General features: G+C 43.9%; 1 protein-coding gene across 5 annotated transcripts in view; it reads right to left on the reverse strand.

Annotated features, from left to right (window-relative positions):
• Window positions 1-13,934: 13,934 nt before the first annotated feature.
• Window positions 13,935-27,928, reverse strand: part of STAU2 (staufen double-stranded RNA binding protein 2) — a 345,902-nt gene continuing 331,908 nt past the window's right edge. For 2 of the 5 annotated variants that reach the window (XM_033202823.1, XM_033202811.1), the window contains 2 exons: window positions 16,183-16,271; window positions 13,935-15,032 (listed from right to left, as the gene is read on the reverse strand). In XM_033202823.1, coding sequence (XP_033058714.1) covers window positions 14,939-15,032; window positions 16,183-16,271 — 183 coding nt within the window. In that variant the 3' untranslated portion in view covers window positions 13,935-14,938. The remainder of the gene's footprint in view (window positions 15,033-16,182; window positions 16,272-27,928) is intronic. The other 3 variants (XM_033202819.1, XM_033202818.1, XM_033202820.1) reach the window with 2 other exon arrangements.

The following is a 27,928-nucleotide window of genomic DNA, read 5'->3' on the forward strand; positions in this document are numbered from 1 at the left end:
AGGAATTGCTGTGTCACAGAGTCAGTAGATGCACGTGTCACCTGGCTGTGATGGGGGTTTCTGTTTGATCAAATGATATCAGCACTCACAACTCAGTTACTTCTGTGGGCCAGACCTGGTTGGATATTTCCAGCAAACGAAAGACAAAGCACTTGGCCTCAAGGAGCTTGCAGTCTAGTAAGGGGGACTGATGAGCACATGTGATTACTTAAATGACAACACCTGGGACGTGGGGCTCTTCATCTGCTAAAGAGAGAATGAATGAGGATGCCCTGCTGAGCCTCATGTTCTGAGCAGGGAGAGGTCCCAGCCTCCAGGAGGGCTTCTTGCAGGAAGCAGTACTTAAGTTGCACCTGGAAAGGGGGATGAGAATTGGACAGGGGGAGGAGAGTCATGCTACGCTAGGGAGGCGAGGAAAACCTGGGGGCAGGACAGGGCCAGGCATGTCCCAAAGACAACTGACCTGGCCTAGAAGGGCCCTGGGAGTGGAGTAGCCTAAAATCAGGCTGCAGGATGTTCAGGGCACAGATCTTTGAATTTCAGGATAAGGAGTTTCAGGTTTTGAAAGACTCTTCTTCTTCCCTTGTAGGGCACAGTAAATGGGATTATCAGTCCTTTTAGCCTTCAAAACAATACTCAAAACATCCAGACACAGCCATGAAATGTTTAAGTTTCTTAGAATTTCCAGTTGCAGAAAAATGCATCTGTCATTCCAACACTGCTCCAGTGACATCTTGATTTTACTTTTTAGTTTTTCAGTTAAGTGGTTAAGCTTCACAAGAACTGCATAGAGCTGGGAGTCTCTTGTGCTGGGATGAAGTGGTTACTTTTGGGACTTCATGCCCTGCTCTCTGCTCTGTGCTGCCTATAGTTCTGAAGACTGGAAGGCAGGATTTTGGCCACAGTAGTTAAGTGACAACATCTCTGATGCTCATGTTCTATCCTCAGCAGCCTGGGCCACAGAACAACATGCTCCAAATTGGCTGGGATTGTCTTGAGGCTTCTACGTGACAAGAGAGATTGTGCTTGAGAATTTTTGCATTATTTCCCGGTAGGACAAATCATCTCTGGGCAAAAACAAATGTCTCCACTCCTTAAAGTCTGTATATCTTTTCCAGACTTAGCAAAGAAACTACCAGCGACTAAGCCTAGCTGGGTCTCTGACTCAGAATCTTATAAAGACACTTAGATGGTCTCGGGCAGGAGAAAATCTGTTGACCAGCTCTTGCGATCTTACAACACACTTGGGTTGGCAAGGCTCCAAAGTGGCCTTCTGATGTGATTTGCCAAGTTGTAGAAAGTGGGCCGTCTTGAGGAGGTGCACCCTCAAAGAAGAAATGGAGGACCGCCATGTGAATAACCGAGGTTCCTGCAGGCCTTCACACACCATTTATTCTGTTTAGAAGACAAAGCTCACCAAAATAACTCAGATAGGTTCCCTGGGTCCAAATCTCAGATTTCATCATGATGGAGAGTGCGGGGAATAATTGCCTAAATTTCCTGGGGTGGCCAGATGGCCCACAGCTAGAGGGCAGCTTGTATGGAATTGTAGCGCCTTTGCAATTTCCTCTCGCCTGTTCCTATCGAGTCGACTGTCCCAGTTTGCTTGGTGTTTGTGGTTTCAGTACTAAAAGTCCCATATCCCAGGAAACCCTTCAGTCTTGGGCAAACTGGAATGGTTTTGTCACCCTGTAAACAGCAGCAATCCTAAAAAGCACTTTTCTCTAAATAAAACTTGGGCTTTCTAAAGCGTTGGTTAAAAGAAGAATTCTCAGAGGCATGTGCTGACAGCTACCACCCCAAATCCAGAGCCACCTCGCCACCCAGCGAGGGTGGCTGAGTGAGGCACAGCCATGACCCTTCTCCAGCCAGGCTGGCAGTAACTCGGGCCCTGGGCCCTGGAGGATGCGCTGGTGGTCACTGGAGAAGAGTCAGAGCCATAGTTTCGGCTGCAAAGACGGTTTCTGGATCCATTTCCACAGTCTTTGATGAGGCAATAGATCTTACATGGCTATTTTATTTGCAGATTTCAGAGGAAGCAAATGATCTACACCCAGTGAGCCTGACTGTAACCTGTGGGTAGGAGATCAGGTCATGGCAGCCCTTTGGAGGCCTTCACTCTGTGCTGGGTTAGGAGAATGTGTCCCCTCTTCCACCTAGAAGAAAGATGACACAGCTTTGGAGGGTGATTTGTTGAGTCCTGCAGGGTGAAAAGGAGACAATTCATCTATGTAGGTTTTATTTCTGGAAGGTCATTCTCTTGTATGCTTGTTCCTCTCCACTAGACTTAAAGGATCTGAGATTCTTGCCACTAAGGAAGCCACTTTTGTCCTCCAAATATGTGAGTGTTGCTCCTCAGGCAGCAATCTCAGAAGCCAGTGCAGATTGGAGCTCTGAGTGATCCCTCTCCTAAGCCGCATTTGAGGTATCGTAGAAGTTTGGGGAATCCCATCGTTCCACGGGTATTGGGCCAAATAGTCTGAAGCGGATGTCATAGTCTAAACACAGATAAAGTACAAAGTGTTCTAGGAGCTCTCTCCCATCCTCTATCCTGCCCCCCACCACACACACACCTGATATTGTGACAATGTACCATTAACAACATCACCAATTGTCCCTCGAGGATGCAAAGCTGAGCTCAGTGCCTACAGCTCTCAGACAATTGTGGGCATCTGTCCTCTCCCACTCATGCCAGCCAAGACACACAATGTGTTCTGCATTACAGACTAGACAGGGGGTCTGAAGTACAGGGAAATAATTCAGTCTTGCAGGCTGGGGTGAGATTACTAATCAAAAGAACAATTTATGAGATCATCCAAACCTGGATGTGAAATTAATACCACACGGGATAACTCACCACAGACCACCTTGTTTGATTTTATCTTTTCCTAGGAATAGGGTCTTCCTCCTGCTATCATTTATGTTTTAGACATTACCAAAACAACACAACCCTCTTGCTAGAAATTCCTGTAAGTCTGAAGTGCGAAGAGTTATGGCAGTAGCGTGAGCTTGAAACAAATTTTGTCTGTTGTAAATGAATTCACTTTAGTTGAAGAGACTAAGCATGTGTATTAACCATTATCAAAACCCAGCAAGAAAAGTGGAATTTTGGTCAGGGTGGTTGAACCAGAACTTTCCAAGTCACTTGTTTAAAGCTCAAAGCCCTGGTCCTCAGGACCCCACTCTCCTGGTGAACTGGCATTTTCTCTGGGCTCCCATGAGACAAAAAGGAAGGCCCGTCAGCCTTTTGTCATTCCTTCCTAACCTGCCACACAAGGTCCAGGAGCCAAAACAAGTCCTGGTCCCACCCTGGAGGAGCTCAGGGCTGAAATTTTGAGGGGTTTGGAGCAGGCCACAGGGCTGAAGGGTTCACAGGGCTCCAGAGGCTGTAGAGACTCAATTCCATGGTGTCGAATAAAGCCACAACCCCACAGTTACTGGGATCAAGTCATATCATGTCACTAAAATTACCCTCAGTGCAAGAAAGAATAGGAACATAGTCATCTGGGCCCACCTAGTCTTGGCATTGGGCTCTCTCCTATGGAGACTGACGGAAACACAAAAAGACTGCTGCATTCAGCCTGTGTAAAAGCGGCCCCGCCCCCAGTGGCTCCGCTAACCCATTTATAGGAGGTCCTCTCTTCTCCAGGTGGCTTTTCCCAGTCCTTCTGGGCCTCCACCCCACACCTGTGACATTCACTGCACTGGGTGTTCCTACAACAAGGAGACAGAGAGGCCAAAGGAACGCCAGCCCTCTTGAGCTACTTGAAAGAGAGCGTGGGCAGGACTGTGTGCCACACAGATGGATGCTAATGGGTAAAGTTTGCCTTTGTCAGTTTACTCCAGCAATTGGGAAACAGCGTGTATGGAAAATACAAATTAAAACGGTTCTGGTTATCTACAAACTATCCCCCCACTTAGTGACCCAAACCAGCAACTCTTGTATTATTTCTCAAAAGGCTGGGTGCTGACTGGGCTCTGTTGGGGGGACATTTCTGCCCTGTGCGATGTCGGCTGGGGCTGAGGTCATGTGAGGCTTTATTGGGTTGGCACATCCCAGGTGACTGCTCACTTGACTGGCAGTGGATCCTGGTGGTGAGTTTGGAGCTGAGCCAAGGCTGCTGACCACAGTACCTATGTGTGGCCTCTTCATGTGCCTTAGGCTTCTCATGGTGACTGGGTTCCAAGAGTGAGAGTCAGAAGAGGGAGTGGCCCAAAGAGGGAGGAGGCAGGAGGCTGGACTCAGAAGGCAGGTCCTGAGATGGGCACAGTGCCACTTCTACTGGGTCCTACTGATTTAGCAAGTCCGGGGCCAGCCCAGCTTCAAGAGGAGGGAAATAAACTCCACTTCTTAGTGAAGGATTGACAATTTACAGCCGCCTTTAACCCAGCCCCCATAATCTAAAGTGTAGCTTTTCCAGAGAAGACAATGTATGCTAGTCTGTGCCGACACAAACCCATCCTCTCAACCTACACAGCCCTTGCCAAGGGTCCCGAAGCCAGGCTGACTTCCCATGGAGTTTAAAACCAGTATTCCCAGTCTGGGCAACATGGCGAAACCCAGTCTCTACAAAAGATCAAAAACTAGCTGGGCATGGTGGTGCACACCTGTAGTCCCAGCTAGAGAGGAAGGATCGCTTGAGCCTGGGAAGTTAAGGCTGCAGTGATGCAGTGAGCTGTGATCACCCCACTGCACTCCAACCTGGGCAATAGAGTGAGACCCTGTCTCAAAATAAAATAAAACCAATACTCCACTCATGGCTTTTCCCTTGAAGTAGAAGCACTGTCCTCAGAAGGTGAATCAAAACAGGCGGAGCTAAGACCACAGCCACCAGAGCAAAGGTCAGCTCATTGTCAAGGTGGGAAGAAGCCTCGCCCTCAGGACACCTGCGTGGGGCAGCACCTGCGGGCTGGGCAGCAGCCGTTGCCATCTCCAAGGGCAGTCACCACACTCCCCAATCACAGGCCACTCTCTGAAGGAGAGTCACTTGCTTTCAAGTTCCTGTGGGCACTGACTCTGGCACCAAATAGGTGCCAGTGCTGGGTAGCTAGTGGGCAGAGATCGCTGACAGCAGCATCATTTCTTCACTCAATATTTGGATGCACACTGCCAAGTTGTCCTCTAGAAAAGCTTTGCCAATTGCTAGTCCTTACATCTGGTATACTGGTATAGCTAGAACCTGTACAAGTGGGCTTAGAACTTAGCTGGAGGAGCTGTCTAGCACCCCAAAAGAGAGTCAGGCTCCCTTCCTTGCATCCTCCTCCTCCTGTCAAAGTCACCCATGACCTGCTGGTGCCAGTCCCGATGGGCTCCCTTCCATCTTGCTCGCTCACTTACCTCCTCATTGTGGCAATCGGTGCTCCTGTCCACCCCATCCCCATGGCTGGCCTTTCCTCAGTACTCCGATTCCTTCATGAGCTCCTCTCTTCTGCCTACCCCTTGAACATTACACAGATGCTTCCCAAGGCTTTGCCCTCGGCCTTTTGCTCTTTTCTTGTTCCAAGGGGGAAAGCTGTTAATTCTCATGTCACTCATTACCACCCAGGGGCACCTTCTCTTCAACTTAGATGTCTCCTTCCATATTGTTTTGTGTTTTCTGGAGGGTTTGTTTGTTTGTTTTTTGAGACAGGGTCTCGCTGTGTCACCCAGGCGGGAGTGCGGTGGCACCATCACCACTCACTGCAGTCTCAACCTCCCAGGCTCAAGCAATTCTCCTGCCCCCCCAGCTGGAACTACAGGTGCCCACCACCACACCCGGCTAATTTTTGTATTTTTTTGGAGAGATGGGGTTTCGCCATGTTGCCCAGGCCTGTCTTGAACTCTTAGCCTCAAGCCATCCTCTTGCCTTGGCTTCCCAAAGTGCTGGGATTATAGGTGTGAGCCACGGTGCCTCTCTCAATGTTTGATTCTACATCCTCAGTTACCAGTGAAAATCTTTCTTGGGATGTCTCACAGGCATGTCAGACTCAACAAGTCCAGACCTGAACTCCTTGCCAACGTGCTCTTCCCTGAATTTCCTGTCTCCATGATTGGCATTGCCACTCGGCCAGGTCCCCATGCCAGGGCCCTGGAGCCAGCCTGGGGGACATTCCCATCTATACCCCCACAGCCATTTGGTGATCAGAGCCTATTGACTCTGCCTTCTTTGTGCTTCCAACTCTCTCTGTCCTCCTTCTCTGCTACTAATGCCCTCATTCAGACCCTTATTAGCGCAAACTCTTTGGAAATGATATTTTATCACTGCAGTGCTTCCTGGGTCTCTAATCTTCTTTTATCAATGCACCAAGGAACAATGAGAAGGACAGTGCAATGGCACTGTTTGTAACCAGATAGAGTTACAAAGAGTGTGTTTCCCATACTGGCCAGGAGGGATGGGCTATTTACAGTCCCTTCTCTTTACCTCTAAGAAACATACCAACAGACAACAAGCCCTGCTTGGGCCTGATATTTCAGAACCATCTCACCAGCTTTGGTTTCTCTGACTCTGGGGCTGTGTGTACCTTCCTAGGTCATTGATAGCCTTCTTTCCCAGCTTCCCCTGGCTCCCCTGGGAGCCTAGGTCAGGAGGTGCAGCAGGAGGTGTGTGGGGAATGTGTAATCCCTTTTTCAGAAATAGTATCTGACTCATGCATCTTTCTCATCAAACCAGGCTCAAGAGGGACTTGGGGTCACAGGTATGGAAAAGGCATCTCAAAGATGATCCTAGGGTCTGGGTGGCTCACAGGACTCTCCTGCAGTTGCTCCCTATTCTGGGCCTGAAATAATTCAGTTTGGGGTAATACTTGCTTGTATGTGTGGTTATTACTATTATTATTATTATTATTATTGAGAGGGAGTTTTGCTCTTATCACCCAGGGTGGAGTGCAATGGTGTGATCTTGGCTCACTGCAACCTCTACTTCCTGGGTTCAAGCGATTCTCCTGCCTCAGCCTCCCGAGCAGCTGGGATTACAGGTGCCCGCCACCATGCCTAGTTAACTTTTTGTATTTTTAGTCGAGACAGGGTTTCACATTGTTGGCCATGCTGGTCTTGAACTCCTGACCTCAGGTAATCCAACCACTTCGGCCTCCTAAAGTGCTGGGATTACAGGTGTGAGCCACTGTACCTGGCCATTACTTGTATGCGTGTTTTAAGATTGTCTTTAAGAAACCAAAATTCCATGATGCAAAGCAGCTGTGCCTTATTCATCTCTGCCCCTTTCTCTTCTTAGCACCTCGTTCTAGCACACAATCGTTGATCAATAATTATTGACTGATTCATTGATTGGCTTTCGGTCAATCATAACTTATGTTTATTGCATACTTACCTGTGCCACATACAGTTCAAAACACTTTAGATATATTAACTCATAAAATTCACTTACTGAGTCAATGTAACAACACTGCTATTCTCATTTTAGAGCTAAAGGGAGCGAGGCTTGGAGAAGTGAAGGTAACTTACTAAACACATAGAGTGAGTTAGAGGGAAAGCCAGGAGCTGAATCTAGGCAGTCTGATTCTGGAATCCAACTCTTAACCATACCCAACACTGCTTTTGTAGTACAAGGTGAATAAGGACTGTGCATCAATAGTTGGAAAGGTTGTTGGTGGTGAAAGTGGTGTTGTAGGGGGGATGTTGGCTCATAAAACCTCAACTGTCACAGGTATTTACTCCAGAAAAAGAAAACCTGCGAACTGGATTCCTATAGCACTTTCGTTGTATTAGGTTGGTCAGCCCAGGTCACAGATTAGAAAAAGCAGGAGTCTTGGTAGACATTCTATTACTATTTTTTAGACAAGGTCTCACTCTGTCATGGAAGCTGGAGTGCAGTGGTGCGATCTCAGCTCATTGCAACCTCCATCTCCTGGGCTCAAGCAGTCCTTCCACCTTAGCCTCTCAAGTAGCTGGGCCTACAGGTGTGCACCACCATGTCTGGATAATTTTTGTATTTTTTGCAGAGACGGGGTTTCTCCATGTGGCCCAGGCTGGTCTTGAACTCCTGGGCTCAATCATCCCCACCTTGGTCTCCCAAAGTGTTGGGATTACAGGCATGTGTCACCATGTCCGGCCGGGACACTCTTTTCTATATGAAAGCCTGGGTGATTGACCCAAGTGTCCCCATGAGGTTTATGAGAAGCAGGAGATGCTGAAATCAATTCCTATTGAAGTGCATCTATTTCTAGCTTCTTGCATTTTCTCTCCATATCTGGTTCCTATTTCATCTCCCAGTTGAACCAGAAGCCTTTGAGGGTAGAGACCTTACTTCAGGCTTCATTTAGTTCCTCACGGTGACTAACTCAAGGATGGAGACTCAATCTGTATTTGCTGACTCACTGATAGATTAGAATTTGGTTAAGTTTGGAAACTAGATGGCAAGATATGCTTAGCCAGACTAGCCAGGCTAGTCGTCTCTTCTCTTCCTAACACAGAGGGAGTAGCTGCAGTGGAGCTGAAGGCACACAGCTGTTGCACATTATGTTGTGATGACTGTGGAAGCAACTCTGGTTCCAGACCAAAAAAAAAAAAAAAAAAAAAAATTTAAAGGTGCTGACTTTCCCTGATGTCAGAGATGACCCATTGGCTGGATTCTCCTCAGACTTCATATCCAGGCCTGGTCTTTGCCAAAGATGAAAGTTTACTAATTACCTTGAGTTGGTGAAGCAGGATCTAGTTCCCTCCCCTGTACTCAGAAAATTAGGAAGGACTAGTGGCCAAACACCACTCTGGAAAATTACTACCCATGTAGGAGATTTTGTGGCAGGCTCAAGAGGAAATGGAAGATTTTGACTGCTCATTCCTGAGCTAAGGAGAAGGCATTTAAAGACTTTAAAGACTTACCTGTAGGGAAAACTTAGTCTGCTCCCATCACAGACACCTTATCCAGAGCTTCCTTTCTCCTCGTTCTTCTCCAGTACTTTTTTTTTTTTTTTTCTGAGACGGAGTTTTACTCTTGTTGCCCAGGTGGGAGCGCGATGGTGTGATCTTGGCTCACTGCAACTCCACCTCCCAGGTTCAAGCAATTCTCCTGCCTCAGCCTCTGGAGTAGCTGGGATTACAGGCATGTGCCACCACGCTGGGCTAATTTTTGTATTTTTAGTAGAGACGAGGTTTCACCATGTTGGTCAGGCTGGGCTCGAACTCTTGACCTCAGGTGATCCATCTGCTTCTGTCTCCCAAAGTGTTGGGATTAGAGGCGTGAGCCACCGTGCCTGGCTCCAGTGGATCTTGGCTTCCTCATCCATTTCAGTTTTCAATCCAAATTTCTGATTCTTTCTATCATCTGCCTCCTTCCATCACCTCAAATAACCAAGTCTCCCTTCTTCTTTGGGCTCTTCTGAAAACTTATGAGCGAAATTTGAAAGAGAATTAGACTAAATTTGCCTCTGTTTCTCCCAACCTCAGTTGTAAGAATCAGAAGGTCCCTTACAGTTAAAATCCACTCAGTCTAACAAAGCAGGGAAGTGGCCTTTGGTCTTTGGGTCTGCAGACATCACTGAGGACGAACAAACACTCCACTGCCTATGCTTCTCATTATCCCTGTGTGCCTGAGGAAATGAGGCTTTTTAAAAATACACTAATTTGAGATCTCTGGAAAAATCTCAGTTCTTATTCTAGGTAATTTTATGACTCATTCAGGATAGTTCTGTGGTTCATCAGACCCTTGAAACTAAAGACTGAAAGGATTAAACAAAACCAGACAAAATACTACAGGCTTCGCACACCTGAGAGCAATCTATGATATTTGGGAGAAGTAACTCAGTTACTTAAGCTTCACTGTTAATGTTGAAAATAAGAATTAGCACGTGGTTATAATGAGCTTTGCCCTCTGAAAACTGTGGGAAGTAGCTGAGGCAGATATTTATTGGGTTGTCTCCCAAAACAGTGATTATCTCTTCTCTGATGATGACCCCACCATGCCCCATAAGGGTAAGCTTGGGGCAGCCATATTTGTGCAATGTGGGCTGGAGTGAATGCCTGGTTCAAGATGGGTCAGTCAGTGGCTCCTTCCTAAGACAATGGGAATGAAATCAAGAGCGACATTTGGTGTTTCTTCAGGTGGCTGCAAACTTGGGTTCTATTGGTAACTGTGTTCTCCTATGTGTGTACTTGAGAAGCAGGGCTAGTTTACAGAGAGACAGAGAGGGAGAGGGAGACGGAGAGGTAGAGGTAGAGGTAGAGGTAGAGGTAGAGGTAGAGGTAGAGGTAGAGGCAGAGGTAGAGGTAGAGGGCATGCGGAACTGAGAGAGAACTTCCAGGTTTGCCCACAGCCTTCCACTTCCTGGCCCCAGTTCCTTTCTACATTTTTGCCTGTAGGTTCTGTGAAGCATCCCTCTGGCTTTATAATAAATTTCCCCTTGCTGGTTTGAATAGGTTTTTATAACTTGCAATCAAAAGAATCTGCATTGATATAAGAGTGATATTTTCCTTCCAGGTATTTGATTAAAAATCACATGTATTAGAGACAAAATTTAAATATAAGCATACCACTATAGAGGTACTAACAGAATTACTAACAGGAAGATTGGTCTAGAGCTGTGGTGCTTTTAGGGGCCGTCATTTAACACATGTGGAAACTGAGGTCCAGGAAGGCCACATCCCTTGCCAAGGTCACATCTGTGTCCGAACCAGGCCCCTAGACTTGACTCCTAGACCATTACTCTTTCCCTAATACTCATTCACTTTGATTGAAGTATTGTATTTACATTCACAACTTGTGCACTTTCAAAAACAGTCCATGTAGTCTTGCATATTCTTATCTCCAACTTTTGCTTGAAAAGCTGAAACTTGAAGATGCTAAATGACATCAGCAAGGCTACACACTAACAGAACTAGAACTAGAAGCTTTCACCCAGGCAGGAGGCTCTGCCCAGGAGGCCAGATTTCTCTGTCCATGCATGCAGGTCAACGTTGATGCAGTTAGATGGGCAGATCTATCAGGCAGAGTTTTTGGGGTCATTCATCTATTCAACAACATTTATTGAGTACTTACTGAATTAAGGTGGGCACTGTTCCTGGGTCAGGAGATATGGTGAGGAATAAATTAGGTTTATTGGTCTTCTGAGTGTTGGTGAGCTTAAAGAGCTTTAAACCTAATATATGTATATGTGTGTGGGGGGAGGGTCCATGGATATTTGGACTGTGGATGGCAGTGAGAGATTACCACTTGAGTATAATTTCCATGAAAGCAGAACTGGCTTATTTGATAGTGTCACCAGAATAAATAGCATGGTGCCCAAAGCATGGTAGAGTGAATGAGGGAATGAATGTGACTGACCCAAAGAGCCAAGGAGGTGAACAATGACTACGGCACAGTGACTCTGAGTACAGAAGGCTCAGTTATCCAGGCTCATCTCCTTATCTGTCTGTCTTTCCCAGTTGCTAGCGTGGCTTCCTTACAGTGAAGTTGTTTGTTTTGTTTGTTTATTTTCTGAATTTCCAGCACACATCAGAGTGTGCTGGGGATACAGTCAAGGAAACTCTTACTTCTGTTAAGAGGTTGGGACATAAGAAGAAAGCTTCCTCAACATGGTAACTTTTAAACAAGTCTTGGCAAGGTGAGATGGAACTTGGGTAGTGTCTGCCAGAAATAGACAGTTGGGTTTGATCAGGCCTAAGGCAGTCTCTGTTTTGACCCAGATATTACAAAGTCCCTCCTCACGAAGCTATGCACATGTGACTGTGGAAACTGGAATGTATCTGGTATTAGAATGAAATCTGTCAGCTGATGGATGGAATATAAATACAGAAATGGGAATACGAGGGAAGGATGGTTCCATGGGTCCAAAGTCCTCTGAAGTGAGAGCTTTTTGGACTTGCCATGTTCTTGATTAAAAAAGTCATGGTTCCTCTTGGATTGCAAATATAATATCTGACCAACAGCAACACCATTGTCATGGGTGCCTGCCTCTGTGTCATGTAAAGAAACAGTGAGATTTAACATTTATTTCTTCAATGGGTGTTGAGTGATAAATCATCCATTCGTCCATTTATTCAATGTATGATTTCTACATTGATCTGGTGCCTATATCATGGTGGGTCAGGCTATGGGCAGCTCAAAGATAAATTCACACAGGATTATGCAATTAACAGCTTGTCAGCTCTGTGTACAAAAGTGTTAGGTTCTCTATCATTCTTGGTCATAGTGGTAAGAGGTAGCCTTTGGAAATTAAAAGGTACAAAACAAACTTTAGGCAATTGCAGTGATAACCCACCTGCAGCAAGATTTAAGTACCAGTCAGTTGGTCTGGAGCACGTTTCCAAAGTCACTAGGAGTCCTGAAAACCTCTGTATAATAAGGTAAGTTTTACATTAAGCTATTTTTATTTTATGGTACAGGAAATTGGTTGAAGCTGTCAAAAAGAATCACTATTAAGCATGTTTTCTGGGGAGAAGAATGCTAGGACAGCTTATCAGAGGGGTCACCCCGGGAAAGGGGAGGGATGTCTGTCACAGCCTGACGGGTGATGTCTCACCATTGATCTCTGGCAAGTTGTCCTGGAAAGGATGGTCAGAGTTCCAAAGTGCAATATTATATTTCCAATTAAAATGTAAAAATAAACCGTTTTCATAAAACACATTGGCCTCAGCTCTGGAAAGCGACTACAAAGCCCATTGCTTTGATTGAGAAAAGCTGAAAGCAGACACTGTAATTGATAAACGAGATAAGTCAATCTGTGTCCTTTAGAGAATAATGAGTTCCATTTTTCATCAAAAATATCTCCTTGTGCTGAAGAAACATACTTTCAATAAATCTACTTAATGGTTTCCCCTCTAATGATATATAACATTGCTCTTTGGAACCGAGCGTTGCAGCGGGTCCCTGCCAACAACTGCAGGCCACCCATCATCTGCATTGGTAATTCAACCCAAAGAAAACCCAGGTGGTTCCCAGGAAGTGCTGCTGTGCAGGAGAAAATACCCGAAGGCCTTCCTGGGCTCTGTGAGCAGGTAGAGAGGATGGGATTTTGAATAAATAAGCTATTACTAAGCTTGAGCTCCTATGCAAATTTCCATTCCCTCGCCCCCACCACCATGGCTGTATTCATGGATATATTGGCTCTAAGGATGACTTATCTAAGGATAAGCTGTGTCAGACAGCTCAAGAGTTAAGTCCTTTAGGTACTTGGGTCGTGAGAACTGATTAGCTGTGTTTGTTCCCGGAGCTCATCGCTCTCCTACAGACCTGACAGCCTTGGTGTAGCTCGATGTTGGCTGCCGGAGGGAGCCTATGCTTATTGCATTGGGTAAACTGAAGATCCACTTCAATGATCCTGCCTGAAGCAGTCCCTTGCCCCATCTGAGGGTCTAAACCTCAGGTGGCGAAGGCCTAGCAGAAGGAAAGGCCTATGCCCTTCAAAGGGAATGATTTAGGGCCCTCTGAGCGCTGGTGTCAGGCAGCAGGACTGTGTTTCCATCCAGTTTACCTTTGTGAGCTCCAACTTTACAAATGTGCTGCTTTTTTCGCAAGGACTCAGGTTTATGTAACATAACCTATTTCCTCAAAGGGCACCCAGCCCTCCCAATACTGACGGACTTCCCCACATGGGAATCATTAAAAACAACCCTAGAGTTATTTCCTTATGTTGCTGTTTGTTTATTCTCCAGTCGCGTGTGAGTCAGCCAGATCATGATTTGTGGTGGTTTTGCTTGTGAAATCTTACATAATTATATTCCTATTGTCATGTTGAGTCGAGCAGTTAGACCATGTAGTGTTTTCTCATTGCACAACGTTTGCAAATCAATAAGGAGAAAGCCTGAACAATGCGATGACGTTGGCCAGGAACCGGCCCGAGTCACCCAGGAGGCGGCTCTGCAGTTTCGCAGGTACAGCCTATCCGTTCTCTAATCCCACTGCTGGGCAGGGTGACTAGGCCGGGTGGTGGCCTTTCGGATGGGTTTCACGGAGGTGATATTTAAAAGATGAGCGTGAGAGAACGAAAGAACAACAGCAGCGTTTCACACAGAAACCAACCACATTTTTACTGCATTTGCTCCACGCTGGATTCCAACATGCTGGCCCGGAGCGTGGCTGGCTGGAAGCAACTCCAACAGGTTTTTCCCTTCCCCGCCATGTACAGTATTTATTTTTGATCCTACTCACTGTCCCAAGTCCAGAGGCAGTTACAAAAAACACTCTTGATGCAAACCGTGAGTGGCTACAACACACGGATGGGGTGGGCGCGATTCCCACAACAGGGAGTGGAATCCGGGAAAATGATATATAGAGGCAAGACGCCCCCTTACTTGCTAAGAGTATATGGAGCTCAAAACCCACAATTGCTTTGTTTTGTTTCTCAGTTCCTGGAGTATGTTGAAACTACTTGCTCCTAACATTAGTTCGTATTTTTCATCAAATATCTGACCTGATTTAAAACATATTTGTTTGCATACATCTTTTTTGTAGTGCACCTTATAGTTATTCCTACTGATATAGGATGAAGATTATAAATATCTGCATAAAAAGAGAAACCATGTGACTCTCTATGAAGACAACCATCACATTCCACAGCACATCATTGGTTCATTTTTGAATTGTCAAGCATTATTTAAAATGAGAGAGAGAGAGAATATAACTGAACACAAGCACCACGACAAAACAATCATAACAACAGAACCAAACCCAACTTCTCTATTATTAACCATGTTAAAATTTTAGCTTTGTTTCTAACACTTTTCTTTACTTGTTATTTTAAGCTCCAGTAGCAGGATCAGATTTCTGCTGCCTCTGGGCAAATGAGTTATGATCTGATCTCAAGTTCCAAGGGAAATGCTCAAAGTTTTATTTTTCCCCAGTTGAATAAACAGTACCACGTATATTATCTCTTGTGTTAGAATAGTGTTGTCTTCACATAAGACTCAAATAATGGTATTAGTCATTCATTTCCCTGAACACAGACACCCTCATGCGTGCTGACAGGTTTATAAGGATGCGGTGGCAGCCGCAGGTTCTGGGAGCTGCTAGACGGCCGAGTTTGATTTCTTGCAGTCCTGAGCGATGGAGCCCGGGGGTGCCTGGTTATTGTCCGCTTTCTCTCTCAGATGCTTGGCTTGTCTGAAAGATTAATACATTAACAAGAGCTGAAGGCCTGGGGTTGCACATCTTCAGACATGTTTATTAGCAGATGGCACAGAGGATTCAAAGGTCACCACAAAAGTGACATTTTAAAGTGAAACAACAATATTTATGTTCAGATAGTCTACTGATGAGATCATGTGGAAATGTTTTTGATTAAATTAACTTATAAATGGTTGCCGATCTATAGACAACTTAAAATGCCACGTCTGTTTACCAAATGTTTTCTTCTCACGCTCTCACCTTCTAGACATTAATGACCAAATGCTGTTTTTTCTTATTAATTTTTTTTTTTTTGTAATGCTCATTTAACTGTAGGATCAGTGTATCTGGTTTTTACTTCCTCGGTTGACTATTTTTATTTTCTTTTAAACCTAAAAATGTTATCTCCTGCATGTGTTCTGAGATCCTACCTGCTATTACTATTGCTTGGAAAGAGTCTGAATTCTACTGTATAAATATAAACCTTCCTTTTTTTTTTTTTTTCAGTATAAATTGAGTCTCTGGAGAGACCCCAAATTCAGTCACTTTGATGAGACCTTCTGTTCACATCTCATTAAAACAAAGCTACGAGCTGGATTTCAGAAATAATGATGATAGCTGCATTTTTGCCTTTGTAGCCCTTGGGAGTCACACTTTTGTGGCAACGTGTGCTGGTGTTTCATAGAAAACAATACGAAAAACCAAACACAGCCAAGGGGAGGGGCGCCTCCTCTCAACTTCTTTTTCTTTTCCCTCCGCTTTGCCCACAACTTAGCAGGAATGTGAGTAAAAACTTTTACCTCTGAAAATGGCTTAGCCAGACAATGCTCTACAGTATGAAGTGAAAAACAATCTTTTGTAAGTTTTACAAGTCTCTACAGTCAGGACAATACACAAATATTTCCAACAAAGGCAAAGAAATGCAAAATCAATGATCAATTAGTAGGTTAAAACTTTCACAGAAATATTACAGGAGATGTGTATGGCCATACATACTGGTTTTCATTTCTTTACATTTAATTATATTACTAATAATTGTGTAAGATGTAGATACTATTGTCTTGACTTTTTAAAACATTATTATCTATGCCTTATCTTTTGTACAGTTACAATTAAAAGTGTGAGAATATTGATGGGATTTACTCACTTTTCAAGAGAACCTTTTTCAATATTCATTGCTCCATCGATTGGATCCAGTCCTTGTTCAGAAAATTGTTTCAAGGCACTTAAGGCTGCCTAAAAACGAAAACAAACACAGAGAGCCATTCACTGACTTTAGTGTAATGAACAAGTAACTGTGAAAGAAAGCTGAGATAGAAAGACTCTCATTTTCATTAGTCTAAATAAATTTTTTTTTTTGCATTGTTTAACAAAAGTACACTAGAAAGTCTGCATGATCAGGCAGCAGCATATGTACATAACCGGAACTAGAAGGGCTTTCAGTCTCCTGCCTTATCCCTTCTCCACAGTTTTGCAAAATCGTGATGTTTTATCTGCAAACATGGAAACACCTCGTATAAGCTTAAAATACTTCCATGGTGACATTGCATAATTTCTCACGATACTGAAACGACACATTCTCTTCCCTCGGGTATGACATCCAAATTTTCCACCTTGAGTATTCTTTCCAAAGTGAGCATAAAGGTATTGTTTAAATTTATAGACATGTAGCCTCAATCAAGGTACAGAATGTCAGCAGAGGAATGGACAGCAGGTTCTTGTGCAGACCGAGGGGATGGACGGTACGATGGGATCCTGAGAGGATGAGGAAGGAGAGAAAGTTTGGGCTGGTCATGCCCTGGGGAGGCAGGCCTGCTGGGCAGAGCCTCCGAGGTGTTGATAGGCTTGGGTGCGTGGGAAGCCGCAGGGTGTGAACAGGCTGGTGGAGCCTTGCTGGATAGCTGGGAGGCACCAAAAATGCCATGCTGATAAGATCTACATAACTTGTTGACACTCTTGTGGATGTTCCAAACTGTTATTTCTTTGAGTAAGAATTTGGGTCTACCTCCCCTCCCCCAAGCCCGACACTGCTGAGAGAGATTGGAAGGGCTCTGTTGAGTCTGAGATGGGTGTGAGCAGGCAGGGTTGTTTTCATCCTGGGGCATCCCGCTGGGTCACACTTGGGGCATCTGTGTCTTCTCAGCTGCCTTTGAAAACAAGCTAGTTCTTGGCGGTGTCCCAAACTTTTATCTGCCAAGAGCTCCTTTAGGGTAGCTAAGTGTATGATTTCCTTTAAATTTCTTTATTCAGAATATATTTTGGAGTTGTGATTTTTTTTAGTTAATAGTCTTGTGAGGTTTACAGAAAACTTGGGCAGGTAGTACAAAGAGTTCCCATATTCTTCCCTCCCCTAAATACAGTTTCCCCAATCATTAACATCTTGCATTGGTGTGGTACATTTGTTACAGCTGATGAACAAATATTGATAGCTTATCATTAACTGAAGTCCACGGTTTACATTAGGGTTCACTCTGTGTGGTACATTCTATGGGTTTCAACAAATGTCTAATGGCATGTCTCCACCATTCGAGTATTATACAAAATAGTTCCACAGCCCTAAAAATCCTCTGTGCCCCACCTATTCCCCTCCCCCCATCCCCTGGCAACCAGCAATCTTTTTACCATCACTACAGTTTTGCCATGTAGTAGTTGGGATCAGACAATACGTCACCTTTTCAGATGGGCTTTTTCACTTAGCAGGTGTATATTTGAAGCTCCGCTATGTTTTTTTTTTTTTTCTTTTGCGACTGAGTCTTGCTCTGTCACCCAGGCTGGAGTGCAGTGGCACAATCTGGGCTCACTGCAACCTCTGCCTACTGGGTTCAAGCGATTCTACTGCCTCAGCCTCCCGAGTAGCTGGGATTACAGGCGTGTACCACCACGCCCAGCTAATTTTTGTATTTTTAGTTTTTTTTTTAGTTTTTTAATTTTTGTATTTTTAGTAGAGATGGGGCTTCACCATGTTGGCCATGCCATGTTGGCCATGTTGGTCTCGAACTCCTTACCTCAGGTGTTCCACCCACCTCAGCCTCCCATAGTGCTGGGATACAGGCGTAAGCCACTGCACCTGGCCCCTCTGTCTTTTTGTGAATGATATGGCTTTTCATAAATAAGCTTCATAGCTCCTTTCTTTTTACTGCGGAATAATGTCCCATCGCATGGACGTACCACCGTTTGTTTGCCCATTCACTTATTGAAGGACATCTTGATTGTTTCCAGTTTTTGGCAATTATGAATAAAACTGCTATAAACATCCATGTGTGGGATTTAATGTGTAATATTCATAATACTTTTTTCTTCTCTCTTGTTTTTCTGTTGTTGCTTTTTAATCACAACTCCTATATCCAAGCAAAAGTTGGCATGTGTCCTTTCTTTTTCTTTAGATTACTCCTTCCTTTCGAATCTTTAAACCGGGCTTCCTAGATCAGAGGTGCTAATGTGAGTGCCCACACAGATCTGCAGCCGTGGCCCGGGCATCCCAAAGCAGGGAGGATGTGGTGCTCAAGTCTCAGTAATCATTATAATCTCTTTGGACCTGGAGCACTACAGGGAGAAGGTCAGTGATGCCACCCCATAGCTCCTGATCCTGGCCCATGCTCATGCTGGACAACAGCCAGGTGGGTTGTGGTGGGAGGTAGGCGTTAACTTCAGTGGGGTAGGAGCCGTGTGGCCATCTCCCTGGGTACTGTTATAGGTAGAATTGTGCTTTTCCCCCAAATTCACAGGTTGAAGTCCTAACCCCTAATATCTCAGAATGTGGCCTTAATTAAAAATAACGTTAGTACAGAGGTAATTCGTTAAGATGAGGTCATACTGGAGTAGGGTAGGTCCCTGATCCAATATAACTGGTATCCTTATAAAAAAAGAAAACTGGAACACAGACCTACACAGGGAGAATGCCACGTGAAGATGATGGCAGGGGCTGGAGTGATGCCGCAGCAGCCAAGGAACACCAAAGATTGCCAGCAAAGCACCCGAAGTGAGGAGAGGGGCCAGGAACAGATTCTCCCTCACAGCCTTCAGAAGGAACCAGCCCTGCCAGCACCTTGCTCTTGAACTTCTAGTCCCCAGAACTGTGAGACAATACACTTCTGTTGATGAAGCCACTCAATTTGTAGTACTTTACTACAGCAGCTCCAGCAAACTATGCAGGAACCTCATAGTTTTTCTTTAAGTATAGCAAAATCTTTCTCTCGCTCTCTCTCTCTCTCGCTCTCTCTCTCTCTCTCTCTCTCTCTCTCTCTCCCCCCCCATTTCCCTGTATTATTTTTTGTTATAAAAATAGATTTTTGTTACAGAAAAGTCAGAATATATAGACAAGCTAAAAGAATGTAAAAAATATCCATAATCCTGCTCACCATTCACAATTTGGCGCATGTCTTTCCATATCACTTGCTTTTTTCTTTTTCCCTTTTTTTTTTTTGAGATGGAGTCTCACTCTATCACCCAGGCTGGAGTGCAGTGGTATGATCTTGACTCACTGCAACCTCCACCTCCTGGGTTCAAGCAATTCTTGTACCTCAGCTTCCCGAGTACCTGGGATTACAGGCACGAGCCACCACGCCCAGCTAATGTTTGTGCTTTTAGTAGAGACAGGGTTGCAGGCTGGTCTTGAACTCCTGGCCTCAAGTAACCCACCCGCCTGAGCCTCTCAAAGTATTGGGATTACAGGCATGAGCCTCTGCCTCCAGTCTCCATATCACTTTCTATCCTCTCCCCATGTAGATCAAGTTATGATCTACAAACTTTAGCCTGGATCATATCTTAACACTGTAGGTAACCTGCTTTTTTTTTTTCATTGATAAATAATAATTGTACATATTCATGGGGTATGTAACAATGTTACAATACACATAATGCATAGTGATCAGATCAAGGTAATTAGTACATCCATCATCTCAAACATTTATCATTCCTTTTTGTTGAGTTCATACAATATTCTCCTTCTAGCTGTTTGAAACTATATAACATATTATTGTTAATTATAGTCATTCTACAGTGGTATAGAGCACTAGAACTTATTCCTCATATCTAGCTATAATTTTGTATCCTTTAATAAATTTCTCCCTATCCCTCTCTTTCTCCTACCCTTCCTAGCCTCTAATATCCTCTGCTCTACTTTTTACTTCTATAAGATAAACTTTTTTAGCTTCCACAAATGAGCAAGAACAAGTGGTGTTTAACTTTCTGTGCCCTGCTCATTTCACTTAATGTTTGTCCAGTTCCATCCACATGGCCATAAATGACAGGATTTCATTCTTTTTTATGGCTGAGTAGTATTCCATTGTGTACATATCTCATGGCTTTTTGTCCACTCATCTGTTGTGTGCTCTTTTCATTGAATGTGTGCAGTTTTCTGTATCAACAGAAACATTTTGGTAGCATCATTTCTCATGACTGCACAGTATCCTGTCGACTTTATATGCCCTTGTAGGTAGCCAGTCCTACTGTTGGACATTTAGACCAGTTCAAATTTTTAAGTTGTGACCAACACTGCACCAAACTTCCTATTAGTTCAATCTTTGTGTATCATCTCAATACTTTCCTTATGATAAATTCCTAAAATTGCATTTCTGAGCCAAAGATGATGCCCATTTTTAAAGATTTTATTTTATTTTTTTAGACGGAGTTTCACTCTTGTTGCCCAGGCTGGAGTGCAATGGTGTGATCTTGGCTCACTGCAACCTCTGCCTCCTGGGTTCAAGCGATTCTCCTGCCTCAGCCTCCCGAGTAGCTGGTATTACAGGCATGCACTGCCATGCCAGGTTACTTTTGTGTTTTTAGTAGAGACAGGGTTTCTCCATGTTGGTCAGGCTGGTCTCAAACTCCTGACCTGAGGTGATCTGCCTGCCTCAGCCTCCCAAAGTGCTGGGATTACAGGTGTGAGCCACTGCGCCCAGCCTTAAAGATGTTAATATGAGCTCTCCATCCACCCTTGGAGAGGTTGTGCCGGCAGCAGCAGTGGGACGAGGGTGTTACTCTAGGTGCTTCTGGAACTACCTCTCAGAACCATTTTGTGGGTCAGAGAAGCAAACCAGTTTTGTCATCTTTTGACCCCACCTTATTTAAATGTGTTCATCCTGGTTGTTGACCTTCCTCACTAGAGTTGGCTTTGTCTGAAGTTTTGCTGTTTTCAAAAATTAAACTCACCGTCAAAAAACTGAGGTTTGGACAGTTTTCCCCACCCTCCCTGCAAGAAAGGAATTCACAGAGGAATTTGACTCTCATGGAGCTTTGATTCAGTGACTCTGAGGTCCTTTTAAGTCCTGAAGTGCTGAGGCAGCTATGCTGAGGGCAGTGCATGTGCCCACGCGCTGTGTCCATCAACCGGAGCCTGCTGTCCCACCTCACACATGCACGTGGGGCACTAAAGGCCAGGCTCACTCACTTGTAGGATCCAAGGACCAATCCACGCCAGACCTTTTTCCAGATATTCCCAATTTCATGGAGTGGGCACATGAACTTGGAGTTCTTTGTATATTCAACAGTTTGAACAAATGACCAACTATTTTTTCTTCTGATTCATTAAAATGTGAATTATTGGCATAAATTCTGAAATTTCTGAATTTTTTCCAAAGTGGACAATTACATTTGAAATTTTATTATTTTTTGTAACATAATGATAAATTATTTAACATTTTCTGTGATGAGAACATTTGAAATATACTCTCAGAGCAATATCGAAATGTATAGTACTCAACTATTAGCTATATTCACCACATTGTGCAGATGTCCAAAAAAAATCAAACTTAATCCTTTTTATCTGAGACTTTGTACCCTTTGGCTACCATCTTCCCATTCCACCTCCCCCTAGCCTCTGTACCCACCACTGTACTCTCTGCTTCTGTGAGTTCAATTGTTTTATATCCCACATATAAGTGAGAACATGTGGTATTTGTCTATGTTTGGCATATTTCACTTAGCATAATGTTCTCCAGTTCTATCCATGTTGTTGCAGATGACATAATTTCTTCCTTTTTAAAAGCTGACTAGTATTCCATTGTGTCTATGTACCACATTTTCTTTATCCATTCATCCTTTAATGGACATTTAGGTTGATTCCACATCTTTGCTATTGTGAATATTGTTGCAATAAATATGAGGGTGCAGGTATCTCTTGACATACAGATTTCAAACTTTTTAGGTAAATATCCAGATGTAGCAGTGCTGGGTCCCAAAAGCACTATCACAGAGGGCTACTGAGAGCCAGGAAATGGAACTTGGCAATGCGATACTGCTCAATGGGGTTCCTAAGAGCTCTGGGGCTTCTCAGTCCTGTTTTATTCCTAGCAAGGGCAAAACAACAACTAAAAACAATTTTAAAAAAATCTTTCAAGACATCGTTTTTAGGCTACTTGTAGCCTGTTTTCACTAGGTACGTTGGGAATACTTGGTTCTTAGTGTGGCCTGAATACCAGAACCAAATGACCTGCTTCGCCCAGTCCAGGACCCACGGCACCTGATCTCTTCCATCTGAAGACAGCTGCATATTTGAGACAAAGGCCAGGTCTCAGGGAGCAGCTTCGGTGTTTTAGCTCTTGCAAAATCTCCTGGATGATTTTATCAACATGCCAGGCAGGTCCCCCGTGTGCTGTCAAAACGATCGTCATCCCTCCAAGAATGTCCTAGAGTCTGCAATGGCGGCGTGCTCTCTCACCTGATGCCACGAACGGATTTTCAGAATTCTTGCGTGGCTGCTCTCCTCCACAGGTATGCTTAAAGGCTTCCAAGGGGCAGTCTCTTATCTACCTGATCAGATAACTCAACCCACATCTCACTGATAACCGTGAATACAATAGCTTATAAGTATGAGAGGGATTTCTTTTCAATTTATAAGAGGCAGTGGTGACCGATTTATCTTAACCTACGTAAACAGTAATAGCTACCATTTGATGAACATCACCCCGCCATTGTCATGGGTCTGGCCCTTTACCTGCCGTGACCTGAGTTATTATCACAGCCCTCGTGAGATAGTTCCTACCCATAAGGAAACAGAGGCTCAGAGGATTCAGTAACCTACTTAAGGTCACACAGCTAGTAAGTGGCAGAGCAGAGATTTGAAACCAACCTATACTCTTGCTCAGGTCTCTTTTTTTTTTTTTTTTTCCTTTTTTGAGACAGAGTCTCACTCTGTTGCTCAGGCTGGAGTACAGTGGTACAATCACGGCTTGCTGCAGCCTACACCTCCCAAGCTCAAGCAATTCTCCCACTTCAGCCTCTCAAGTAGCTGGGACTACAGGCAGGCACCACCATACGTGGCTAATTTTTTTTTTTTATTTTTAGTAGAGACAAAGTCCTGCCATGTCACCAGGCTGGTCTCAAACTCCCAAACTCAAGCAATCTTCCCACCTTGGCCTTTCAAAGTGCTGGGATCACAGGCGTGGCTCAGGTCTCTTTATCTCCACCAAATTTAAAACCGCTCACATTCAACATACCCGATTTCAGCAGAGCTTCTTTCAATATTAATATTTGAAAATCACTCATTACCTCTTCCATACTCATTCAATTGTTTCTCACAAATAATTACTTGAGGTAAGCTCATAAAGTTATCTCCATTTTCTAGAAAAGGGGTGGATTGTTTTGCCGGGAGCACGCGGTTTGCTGTCGGCAGTCCGCTCCCAGCCCTGGGCTGACTTCCGAAGCTTCACTTAGCACTTCTGTAACACTTGCAATTTTGGCTAAAACTAAATGACTACAGTAATTATTTTGTCACTTGGGTTTTGTTACCCAATGGCCACAGACAAGACTACTGGATTCTCCATTTCTTTACATTCTCAGTGTCTTGTTCCCTCCTCCATTTCTCTGAAAATTCTTTTTCGTTTCTTACTTTCCTGTGGCTTCTGGCAGGAGGGAGAAGCCCCAGGGTTTTGCTGAGCTTGTGGCATGTAGGATGCTGCAGTGAGAAGAGCCACTGGTATTGCAAAGGTGAAGCGAACAAAAATCAAGGGTGAAGGGTAACTGTGATGTACAGACAGCAACAAGCTCAGTATGTTCAGGAAAACAGAGTGGGCAGGGCCTGCTGACCAGGCACCCCTCTCACAGGTATGGACAGAACCCTCAGAGCGGCTGCCTCCCTGCTCAACATGAGCTCAAGGAATCAGGGCTCTCCTCCCACACTTCATCACCCCTTATTTTCCCAGAAACAACACTTTACAGATTAAAGAATGCTATGGAAACAGATGAGTTTGCTTCTCTTTCCACAGGAAAACATCCACAATAGGATCATGCCAATACCTGTAAGAGCCACACTACCTTTAGCAAGACCCAAGTACATACTGAAGTCGGCAAGCAGAATGAACTTTTTTGCTATCAGATCGATGATTTCAAAGAACATATAATGCAGTGGCTTTGTGAACAAACACTAAAATTTAACAGTCCACAAAAATGTTTTACTGCATACCTCCAAACCGAAGATGGGAAAATCAACAATATCCTCATGCTAAAACTACTCTAATAGAATAAATTGTTAACTTGCTAGAGGCCAGTTGCTTTAAAAATTCAAAACATTATAAATATGCTACATAATATTAAAAGACACTTTGGAGTGAGCAAAATATCAAATAACTTTCTTTTGGAAAACATACTTGAAGCTTGATTAAGAAGCAAGCTCTACCAACATGGCACAAGTATACATATGTAACAAACCTGCACGTTATGCACATGTACCCTAGAACTTAAATAAAAAAAAAAAAAAAGAAGCAAGCTCTAAACTTTATGTTTACTGAGAGGGTAAATTGATAACGAGGTGTTTAAATCCTACCATCTGCAGTTCACTTTCAGCATGGACAATTTGCCGTGTAATAAGTGTAAACTAATATTGGGGAGTTGTGGGAAGGAGGCAAATCTGGGTTCATTAATGAGGAACATCCTGAGTGATGCTCAAATGCAAGCTGTGTAATTTCCCACACACCACGGATTAGAGAATTTCAAAGATACACTAACATAAGTATCCAGAACGCTCCATAAGTCTTTGGCCATAAACAAACGGACAACTAAATGATTTCATTTCCAAGGTCAGAAGATGTTTTCCTAGCAAATCAAAACAAACACATTTAGCATCTACTTGTATGTTACCACAGCCTACTAACTGGAATCTTAAATTCAGCTTTATGACAATTAATATGTTCTGGGATTTAAAAAAAATAAATAAAAGGCACATCTAAAGCAATAAATTTAGCTTCGTTTGAAGAAGAAAAATTAAAGAGGCATTTTAGAGAAGTGGATGACATTTACTTTCCTTATTCCTGTCTTTTCAGGTCAACACATTCATTTGCGTGTGACTGTGTGTGCGTGTCTGTGTGTGTGTGTGTGTCTGTCCCTTAGAGGAAAGCATCTGCATAGATACAAGAAATATTTTTGTCCCCCAAAGATTTTACAACTGTTTTGTGAGTAAAGCCCCACAGGTTTTAGAACAGATGTCACTACCATTTCATGTATCGCTTGTTTTGTACGTAGTTATAGCAATGCCAGAAACTTGATGCCAGTAAGATACTTTTCATGCCTATTTGTTGGCGTGGATTTGCGCGTGCACGTGCACGTGTGTGTGTGTGTGTACTCACAGAATGGAGGCGAGTCCAGTCATTTCTGTAATTTCTAACATTCCTCTTGTCAATTAGCAATTTGCAAATAGTGTTGAAACCAGCCCTGCTTCCTTCTTCAGGATTAAACAGTTTGTAACGACAACGTAGCAGTATTTGGCCATTCTCTGAGAGATAAAGGTAGTCTTCATTAGCAAAATATGGACTTATCCCCTTGTGACACGTAGTTCTTTGTGGAGTCTCTGAGCATTCATGCCCAATGGATCTTTTTATTTTCTCTGTTTCCATTTCAGTCTTTCCCCACTGAGGTCATCTTCTGGTTCCCAGAAATAGACAAGTAGTTCCCATTAAAGTCGATGGTAACCAAACATGTCTAAATGTGGCCTTCATTTCTGAAGTGTTCAAAGTTGGGTTTGTTTTGCCTTTTCTCCCAGAAAACTTGTTCATGTTGAACTCCTGGGAGCTGATCTAACTGCTAGATTCACCTCAGAATGCACACGGTAGTCATATATGCAGTTAATTAAATCTATGTCCTTTCACAAGGAAATGATAGGTATCAAATGTAAATGTCTTCACCTGCAGTTGAGTATTTTCCTAATTTCTCATCCCAACAATCTCTGATACTGAATCTTACATTAAATCATCAAAATAACTGAAAAATCAAAAGGTTCTTCAATAAGCTTTAAAGTTTATTGCCCAAAGTATGTGATATTAATGTTTCTGTTATCCTTTTCTTTCTTTGAAAGATCTGTAATTAAATACCATGTCTCTTTTTATGTGAAATAAGAGAAACCAAAAAGAGATTTGTATATTTCTTTTTTTTTTTTTTGAGACGGAGTCTCGCTCTGTCACCCGGGCTGGAGTGCAGTGGCCGGATCTCAGCTCACTGAAAGCTCCGTCTCCTGGGTTCCCGCCATTCTCCTGCCTCAGCCTCCCGAGGAGCCGGGACTACAGGCGCTGCCACCTCGCCCGGCTAGTTTTTTTGTATTTTTTTAGTAGAGACGGGGTTTCACTGTGTTAGCCAGGATGGTCTCGATCTCCTGACCTCGTGATCCGCCCGTCTCGGCCTCCCAAAGTGCTGGGATTACAGGCTTGAGCCACCGCGCCCGGCCTGATTTGTGTATTTCTAAACTTAACACGTTACGATAGGCTCTTCAGTCTATTACATTTCAGATGAATCAATGATATGACTTTTAAATTAAAAAAGGATTATATTGAGCTTGAATTAACCCAGTTGCTGCCCTGTTTTCTAATAATTTCATTATAGCCTGCACTTTTTATTCATGCTTCCACAATCCTATCAGTTCAGGTAATGTCCATAAAATTGGTACTTTCTAAAATGGCTTACCCTCGGAACAAAGGGGTGTCTGCCTGCTAATGTGATGGTTACTCGTAAAAAAAAATAGAGGAGTAGGTGGTCGGAGAGACACATAGATTTTAGACAGTTGCCTAAGATGAAGAACAGGTGTTTTAACTCTAGAATTCGGAGAATTCATTTAAAATTGAGCACTTAAATCACAGACCTAGCCACCACCTTTACGTCTGTAGTCAGGCTCTTAGAAGGGTGATGGCGTAGCTGCTGGCTTTGACAACAATGCAGAGTGGAAGTGACAGCAGGAGTAACTGCACAGAATGTGTTCTGTGCTTAGAACAAACGTTGAGTGCATTGTCCTCACTACTAGACCTTCCTCTAACCAGGCTGTTTTCCTCATGTTATTCCTTTTCAAATTTCTGGGTTTTGTCCTTTATTTAATTGTTTTTCTTTTCTTTTGGGTGAGGGATGGAGTCTTGCTCTGTTGCCAGGCTGGAGTGTAGTGGTGCAATCTCGGCTCACTGGAACCTCTGCCTCCTGGGTTCAAACGATTCTTCTGCCTCAGCCTTCTGAGTAGCTGGGACTACAGGTGTGCACCACTATGCCCAGCTAAGTTTTTGTATTTTCAGTAGAGATGGGGTTTCACCATGTTGGCCAGAATGGTCTCGATCTCCTGACCTTGTGATCTGTCCACCTCGGCCTCCCAAAGTGCTGGGATTAAAGGCGTAAGCCACCGCGCCGGGCCTTTTTTTTTTTTTTTTTTTTTTTAACAGAATCTGGCTCTGTTGCCAGGCTGGAGTGCAGTGGCATGATATCAGCTCACTGCAATCTACGCTTCCTGGGTTCAAGTGATTTTTGTGCCTCAGCCTCCCGAGTATCTGGGATTACAGGTGTGCATCACTATGCCTGGGTAATTTTTGTGTTTTTAGTAGAGACATGGTTTCACCATGTTGGCCAGGCTGGTCTCGAACTCCTGGGCTCAAGCGATCCATCCGCCCCAGCTGCCCAAAGTGTTGGGATTACAGGTGTGAGCCACTATGCCT

The sequence above is a fragment of the Trachypithecus francoisi genome, unplaced genomic scaffold, assembly GCF_009764315.1.
Source record: "Trachypithecus francoisi isolate TF-2019V2 unplaced genomic scaffold, Tfra_2.0 Lachesis_group7, whole genome shotgun sequence".
NCBI classification, from domain to species: Eukaryota; Metazoa; Chordata; class Mammalia; order Primates; family Cercopithecidae; genus Trachypithecus; species Trachypithecus francoisi.